The sequence below is a fragment of the Vollenhovia emeryi genome, unplaced genomic scaffold, assembly GCF_000949405.1.
Source record: "Vollenhovia emeryi isolate VEMERY1.0 unplaced genomic scaffold, V.emery_V1.0 DF939121.1, whole genome shotgun sequence".
NCBI lineage: Eukaryota > Metazoa > Arthropoda > Insecta > Hymenoptera > Formicidae > Vollenhovia > Vollenhovia emeryi.
The window spans coordinates 3022472-3031466 of record NW_011967245.1 but is presented as its reverse complement, the minus strand read 5'-3'; the positions used below and the strand labels follow the sequence as shown (position 1 = coordinate 3031466).

The window sequence follows — 8995 nt, the reverse complement described above, 5'->3', positions numbered from 1 at the left end:
AGACGAGCAGTAGCCTACTTTGATGACATTATATTTTTACTCCCCCCTTGAATCTTTAATTCTAAAAGTTTACTTTAGCTCCTACTTTAAAGGACCTACTTTAATGCTCAATTGGCAAAAGTAGAAATTCCCGACACTATCAGTTTTAAAGTAGGAGTAAACTTTGCACTTGTCTTTTATTAAAGTGTTTTCTTAGAGTCTCCTTGATATTTCAGTTGAAATGATATATACCTGGGTGGCTTTGGCACTTGTTCGATATTTGTTTTTACTGTGCAAATTTATTTAAAAATTTTGAGGACCTATAACATACAGGGTGTACTAAAACCACCGGATATCCTTTTGATCACAGATACTTTAGAAAATTTCAAGACGAAAATTCTAATACAAAAGTGTCGAAGCTATAATATAATAACTTTTAAATAACACGCGATTATATTTCACAAATGACATGCCTGAGATTTCGCGCGCACAGGCACGGCGACGTGACAAGTGATAAAAGTGTTGCTATCAATTAATTAAAAATCAATCAAATCACCAAGATCAATGGAACCGAAACTTTTCTTCATCTCACGTCCCGCGATTCCACGATAAGCGCTCGGGAATTGCGCGGCCCGAAAAGTCACTATTTCACGTAGCACAATTCGTGTGATTGAAAAAAATTATACAATCACTGGAACGTGAACAATTCGTGCTCAGAAAATGAAACAAAACGTGAGCCGAAAATCGTCGGATAATTATATTTCGATATCTGCATAATTCGCCGGCACTTCTTACAACGCACTTTTAATTGTAATAAATATGTTTTCTATCTTAACGATTTTTTTTAAGCACCGTTTCTCCCGATTCTCACGTTCCGGCAGTTACGTGATTTTAATCACACAAGTTGTGCTTCGTGAGATAGTGACTTTCGGACCACACAATCTCGAAATGCTTATCATGGAAACGTGAGATAAAGAAAAGTTTTTATTTGACTTATTTTCATTATTGACGATGACTCGAAGCGGAACCGAGATATCATTTTTAACATCTTATTGCTGTAAAATAAATATATCGACGCGCTAAGCTTCGCACACTTACACTCGTGTCCGCGCGATTCTCAGGCCCACTTATAATCGCTTATTTTTTTATATTCTCGATAGACTTCTAACTTATTTTTGCATAATTAGCTACTTCCCGCTGAATAATTGAATATTTATAAACGATTGCATAAACCTCTAGGATACGAAATTCTAAAATACCTTTAAGTGGTTCCTTGAGAAACGAACCAACTCTCGAGAAAATATTGGCGTAAAGCTCCTTTCTTCTGCGACAAAACAACACTGAGAAAAAGAAACTGTTGAGTCAAGAAAATATTTCTTGATTCAACTACATGCTGCAGTCACGGGCTGTCAAACAAACATTTGTTAATTTAAACATGATAATATCTCTTTAGTTTGTAATTTGTTAATTTACGTAAACATTTGTTAATTAAAACAAATATATATATTTGAATAAATTATGTATGTTTAATTAAAAGACATATACATTTGAATTAAAGAAAAAATGTTAACCCAACATATTTAGTAATATCAAAAATTTTTTTTCTCAGTGAAGAAAGAACGGAATTGTACGTTCGCCGTGGTTATTCCGGAATGCAAAAAAAATATACTTGTTTGTCGTATCCCGATTCGTTTCCGCGTATAAACGAAGAGTAAACGGTTGAGATGTTGTTCACTCGTGTGTAACTAATATGACAAAGCGCGAAGTGATCTCATCGTCAAAGAGCCTAACACGTGTCTCTCGGTGTACCGAGAGATCCTAGGAAAGCGCTAGGCGAAAAACGGCGTTGGCCAGTTTGCACCCATTTTCGCCCGTTTCCACCTTTATTCGTTCAATGGCGCGACGACGCGCAATGATAAGACGAGGCCGCGGTGTAGCGGCGACCGGTTCCTCGCCGATAACGCTGGAAAGGAGCGGATCTCCGCCGACTTGTTCCCTTTTGCCAGAACCGATACTCCATGCACTTCATTAAAGTTACTCGCTGCGCATCGTCACTAACGAGCAATGAGAAACGGCGCGATGTTATCTCGCAGGTGGCACTGTACAGCGGCTCCATTATGCGACAGGGCAATCCATCGCCGTGGTCGGTGACACCGTATTTCGGTAAAGCGACTACACAGGACATGACTTTTCTCCAGAGAGTCCTGAACGCGGCGGCGCTGCTCACTCTAAAGATTATGCATTGGTTCACGCTTTCGATTTACCTTCAGCCGACGCTCCAGAGATACCTCGGTGAGCACTAAATCAATCCACGCACGTCGCCGATTCGTCGAATCACGATATAATCGCAACCGATGCTGCCAATTGTATGCTAATATCCGTATATCTTTGACTTACGATTAGACACTCATGTGGGCCAAACGGCCGTCGTGCCGTATTTTGCTTTTGACAGGCAATCATATACCCGACGATCTGCACAGCCTGACGGCGGAGGTTCCCCTGACTTTGCAGAACAGTCATTATAGCGTGGGCGATTCCGTGCCCTACTTGTCGAACGTCGTAAACGTGGCGTGCCTTCACTGCAGACCGGCGATGCAATTAAGTTCCGACTTAGAATCCTTCCTGCGACGCGGTAATTTCATAATTTCGCACCTCACTCTCTCGCGAGATTCGCATAATTCTTAATAGTCGCTAATTGTCGCCGAGAGACCGGGAACTCTCGTCTCGCAGTTTAAACGTCGATATTTAAACCTTTTTCTGTCACTTTATATAATTGATTTCAGCCATGAAGAAAACAGGCAGCCAACACGTCTTTTCCTCACGGCTGAAGTCATTTTGTTTCTCAATTCATCGAGTCTTGTTACAAACGCTCGTTCCGTAACGAACTTGATCACTCTGGGGAAAAAAGGACAGCAACCCGTTTTCGGGCTCGCAATTGGTGATCGAATTATTTGGATTGTTCGTAACTCCAATCTTTTACGAATTTTACCCCGTGTAACTACACTGATAAAAAGATACCTTAATCCAAAAAATATTGCTTTACTTAAGAAAATTATTCATTAGGTGGCTCCTAATAGCTTATTAACTTAAACTTAGAAAATAATAAATTAATTAAAACGTGCATTGCTTTAATTTAAGTATTTATTAAATATTAAAGAATAGATAATTTTTAATTGAAACATTTTATTTTAATCCTATAAAATGTTTACCAAGATGTAATTTTCACTACGAAGAAAATTGGATTTCTTATTTCAAAAAAACCATTCATTCAATAAATAGTATTCTATATCTCATGAAATCTTTATTTGAGTGTAGAAAATGTAATGATTTAAATTAATTTACTTAAAATTTGATATTTTTATTTAAATAGAATAAATATTTACTTCAGTAAAAAAATAATTTTAAGTAAATCTATTTAGTTAAAAAAAAATTTTTGTCAGTGTAAACATCGCAATTAGCTATTCTATCTGTATCCAAGATTTTAAAGTAACATCAATCAATTCTTTCGAATAGTCCTGTCGATATTCAGCAACGCGAAGATAATTTTCAATCAAGCGGCACTAACCGAAATGTTAAGTTGCTTAACCACAACAAAAAAACCGGTCAAGATTTTGTCCAGAGTAGAGTTACGAACAAATAATTCGATCACTAATTGAGGGCCCCGAAATGGATTGCTAACTGTCTCTCTTTTCCCAGAGGAGATCCGACCATTATCAGACTCTTTTCAACGCGAAGACGTCGGACAGGTGTAAAGCATTGTCCAAGCCTAACGGTGTTTCTCTCACGTCTCGTATAAGAGCGTAATTTCGCATCGGTGTCTTCCTTTTCGTTCTCCGTCGATTCAATTGAATTAAAAAAGCAGCAAGCATCTCCCGCAAATGCCGCAACGTTGTTACTCTTGCAGGCTTCGTGTTTGTCTCGATGGGATCGTCGGTACGAGCTTCCGGAATGCCGGAGGCACTGCGGCAGATCTTTGTCGCGGTATTCTCCACGCTGCCGTACAACGTCGTGTGGAAGTGGGACGGCGGTAAGATTAAGGATCTGCCGGCGAACGTGAGGACGGCTGCCTGGTGGCCGCAGCAGGAGCTGCTCGGCCATCCCAAGTTACGTGCCTTTGTTTCCCACGGCGGCCTGTTGTCTCTGCACGAGGCGGCTTACCACGGCGCGCCGACCCTGGTGCTACCGGTCTTCTGCGATCACGATGGAAACGCGGCGCAAGCTGGTAAATCCTTTCTCCCGTGTATGGAAAACGCGTACCCGCGGCCTTTGGCCCCGCCAAGCTCGATAATCGCCAACGATCGTCGAAGCTTTCGCGCAGCTTCCGCTCCTCGAAAGGGAAGAGCCGAGCGGATTCAGATCGTTGATTTAAACTGGTAATTGCGCGACGGAGAAAACGACTCGAGCGCCTGTCTCTCTCTCTTTCTCTTTCTCTCGAAAATGGGGGCTGCGATCTTACAATTAGATGAAACTTGCACGCAAAGCAAAGAGAACTTACGATGATCGATCGGCCGTTTAACGCAAGGTTGTTCGCTACATTCTCGTGTATTCGTTTGACGCAGATAAACTGGGTTACGCTTTGGTAATGGACCTGGCTGGTATATCCATCAGTGCGCTTCGCGAGGGTATAATTAAAGTCGCCGCGCTTCACAATAACTCGTACAGAGAGGCGGCTAAGAAGAGGAGCGTGCTGCTGCGGGACCTCCCGATCGGTCCCAGAGAATTGGCCACGTGGTGGGTAGAACACGTGGCCAAATACGGCGGAGCCGATCACTTGAAAAGCTCAATCAGGTAATATTCTTTTTCGAGTAATTGTTGTCGCAAGCTGCACCAATATCTTGCGACAAACACGCACACTCGTTTGAGCGTAGCAACGTTTAAACAAATCAGTCGAACTTCGAAAGACTCGTCGACGATTCCCCATTCGGATTTTAAAATATTTAGTAATTGAAACGTGGGCCAGTATTCATAGTCAGATCATATATTCAAGACTGTCTCAGGATCATCTTCAGACACTCCGTAGCCAATGAAATGTCCCGGACGGCATCTTTAGATAAATTCAAGACGATCTGGAATACAAGATTCGACTATAAATACCGGCCGTAGAGACGTGCGAGTCAAGGAACTTTTTTTACGCCGAGTCGAGTCGAACCGAATTTTATTTTCTTCTTCGAGCCGATAAAACTTCACTCGAGTCGAAGCGAATCGAACGCTTTTGAATCGAAATATGATTTTTAATTAACATTGTAATTGTTATTACATTGAATTATTAATGATAATTGTTATTGTATCTCAACGCACAGATAACGAGAGAATAATGTGGACGAGTAACATTGATTATATAATATAAATTCGTTTTAAAGTAAAAAATATTTCAATATTTCATATAAAAAAATTAGTAAAATATACTTTATTCGATGTCACCCGATTCGACTCGATTCATATTCGTATGGTTCGCACATCGCTAGTATCTTAAAGCTGTCAATTCTTTTTAACTGCACGGAGAGACCGATATGGTTACACAGTTGAAAAATTTGTGTTAAATTTATCACATGTCCCAAACGGTCCACACAAATTGTTGTGTTAATTTAACGTAATATGGATATGTTAAATGATCGCACTAATGCTCCGTTAATATTTTAACCAAAAATAAATGCAAATATCAAAATAATTTGAAATAAATTTTGTGTAAAATTAACATACTTTTAATGACAAAATGAATTGAAAAAATGTGAATTTTACATTTGACAGATGTAATAAGTCAAATAACGGTTCGAAATCACTCTTGCTTATATTATATAAAATAAAATTCACATTTCATTCTGTAAATTTTAACAGATAAATTCTGTTATTAATAACATAGAACATATGTATTGTGTCAGATTAAAAAATACGTACATATTATGTTGTTTTAACGTTTACATTCATTTGTTTTAACGATTTTATATTTGAGGTCAATTAACACAAGAGCAGTACGTTAAATTAACACATGAATGTGTTAAACATTTAACACAAAAATTTTAACCTGCATTTTTTTTAACAAGGAAACACAAATTTTCCAACTGTGTAGCAGCCCCTGCTATTTATACGGCAACATTTTTATTTCAGTTATTCTTGCCTTAGTCGGTCTTTCCGCGTGCAGATTCAATCGAAAGTTTCTTCTGTTTCCCAGCAAGCATTTGACGAGACGTTAGAAAATTCGTCGTAAACTCTTGAGTTACATTATTAGATATATTCGTGAAATAATACGCTCGATTAAATGACAATTTGGGAAAATTAAGTAAATTGAACGTAACGTTTCAGGTACATGAACGTGTTCCATTATTACAGCATGGACGTCGCGATATTTTACATACTGAGTTTAATCCTGATAATTTACGGGCTGAAAAAATGGTGCTGGCGAGCGGTAATCAGTCAGGATTTCAAGAAGAAGATAGACTGATCCGTTAATTCCGCGAAATCCTCCGCCAAATTAATATTATTTATTGCAGCGAATAAGATGTAACCTCTTAATTACATGTAAGTGCGGTAAATTAATCGGGACAAAATAGGGATTACGTGTGTCGAAGAACAATCTCGGCTTTTTCAAGATCTCTAATATCGCTTTCATTATAAGTAATTATAAGCAATTGTAAGTCATATTGTAATTATAGCTCAACTGTTACGCTACCGATGTAATTAAGATAAGCTCGTTTAATCTGAATCTCAGCTGTAACATGTCTGCGTGACAAATTAAAAAAAGGTTTACACGAGAAGTAAGAGATACCTTTATGTACGCAACGGCGTTTAGACGGACAGAAATTCATTAACCGCTGATATAATAGGAATCTACTATCCGGAGGATGCTACGCCGAGTGAAAATCGTGACGACGGTGCCACTTTACGCGCTATCCGTGTTTTATCAGTCGCCACAAGTTACACCTCTTGATTTTAATTAGCGCCTCAACTTTCGGCGCGACGGTTAATCGTCGCCGAGCAATTTTAATAGAATAAATCAATAATTATCATAAGCGGTAAATTCGATATTACAGTCGTCAAATCCTTAAACGAACAATTAGTGCGAGCTCCCAGGCGAAACGTGCATTTTAACTGATTGTGAGTCTAATTGCGCAACGGGGTAGCAGGAGAGCCGCATGCATACGAACGCCGTGTTCGAAAAACCTGTTCAATACTTGAAATACGACGAGAGAGATGGCGAGGATGTTCCTAGCGAGACCTCGCGCGCGCAAATAAGTGTGCGGAGGCTCCGCCGGAAACCGCGCGCGAAGGATGTCAGAGGTCGACGGACGCGTCTATAGACGCGAGGCGTTTGCCAGGATTAATTATGTTAACGTACAAACACGGGGGATTCGCGGCTTCGTCCCGAATGCACGCGCGCGTCCGCGCGACAAGCCCGCGGTACGGTTTGCACGACCTGTGTGCGAGCGAGGCGCGCGCGGAATACGCGGACGATCGGCCAGGTTTGCGACGGATCGGCGAAGGAGGAAGGAACCTGCGGTTAAGGGAAGCCGGTCACGCGAGCGGCGGAAGAGAGGGAGCCGGGGCGGAAGCGATCGAGAGGAAGGCAGACACCAGATGTTCGCCGCCCGAGCTCGACGACGCCAATTTATTTACGCCTGCTCGGATGTGTTTTCTTTTTTGTTATCTGGAAAAAATACGGCGGAGATATCCCGGGCTATCGCCAGGTGCGCCGATCGCGGGCTTTATCGATTTTGCGGCGCGGTGGCGCAACGAGAGTTAATCGCTATCTGACATCGTCGGCGCGATAATAGATCGCGAGGACCGTGGCTCTCACAATGGGGCGCGGTAGCGCTAATTGGAAAATAATTAGCAGTCGGAATTGGCTGACGGTTATTAGATTCCCGACTGGAATCTACTTTGGTGCAATTTAATTTCGATCCTATTAATCGTCCTCTCCGCGGCGATATTCGGAAGATAATTTGGCAGATATTTGCATGAGGATTCGATTATGTGCGGACGTGTCCGATTTCGGTCCAGCGGTTAAATTCGCGCGACGTTAGTTCGCCAAGTCCCCCGTTTCCTCGGGGACGGATTGCTGTTGTCATAAAGGAGACTTCCCTAGTAGCAACATTGCACCGTGCTACAACCAAATATTGGCTGACAATCACCTTAAAACCGGCTATTTTCAATTGTTTATACGCAGGTTGTTGGCGCAAACAGGTTTACCGGTTCCCCGTCGTAGTTTTGTATTAGATAAAGTTAGAAAGCCGAGGGGACTCGAGACATTTTTCTCCGGACGAAAAAAAAAAAAGGAGGCACGCCGATGCCCCATGGCAATTTTGCGCCGACTGCGCCGTTAACTTTGTTCCCGACTTTATTTGACAGGCACGACGAATCCTTTGTACCAACTCGACGTAATACACAACGGCACGCTTACCGGTCCACTCGACTTTGCCTCGTTGAGGCTCGAAGCGGATTTGTGCGGTAAATTTTACTGCACGCGAATTATTTGCGTATCGTCCGCGTTACGTTTGCACGATCCTTTTTCATGTACACAATGTAATCAATTTAAATTTTTATACACCGAATAATTGACTGGTTAATTGATTAATTTCTTTAAACTATATTTTTGCAGACGGTCTTACAAAAGTAAAAGATAAGTGGATCAATATAATATAATAAGTAAAATAATATATTGGGACTTAAATACGTCTCGACTTTAATTTGTTTAGTAATTAAGAGTTCAGTAATTAATATAGAATCATAATTTGCGGCCCTTGTAAGCTTCTAAACGGCAAACAACGATACACACATTTTACCTTTTTCGCAGCGTCTTAAAACCTAATCTACAATGTGCTTTTCGCGTCTGGCAACGTCCTATTTTATATAAGCGAATCAAAACGCTTAGCTAATTGGTCGACAATTTACGATTGTACAGTGTACAATTTATCAACTTGCACTTTTAAACCGTATTTATTGGCTACAAAATTGAATGTTTCTAGACGCAAAGGACACATTGTAGATTAACCTGTACGCCGGATCTACAATGTGTCCTTAC

The 8995-nt window shown here is 40.7% G+C and overlaps 1 protein-coding gene across 1 annotated transcript in view; it reads left to right on the top strand.

Moving 5' to 3' along the window:
- Positions 1–7422, top strand: part of LOC105570242 (UDP-glucuronosyltransferase 2C1) — a 13729-nt gene extending 6307 nt beyond the window's left edge. Inside the window, exons 3-7 of the mRNA XM_012027315.1 lie at positions 2073–2271; positions 2432–2611; positions 3884–4201; positions 4539–4767; positions 6280–7422. Of these exons, the coding sequence (XP_011882705.1) occupies positions 2073–2271; positions 2432–2611; positions 3884–4201; positions 4539–4767; positions 6280–6418 (1065 nt within the window). The 3' untranslated portion in view covers positions 6419–7422. The remainder of the gene's footprint in view (positions 1–2072; positions 2272–2431; positions 2612–3883; positions 4202–4538; positions 4768–6279) is intronic.
- The last annotated feature ends 1573 nt before the right edge of the window (positions 7423–8995 follow it).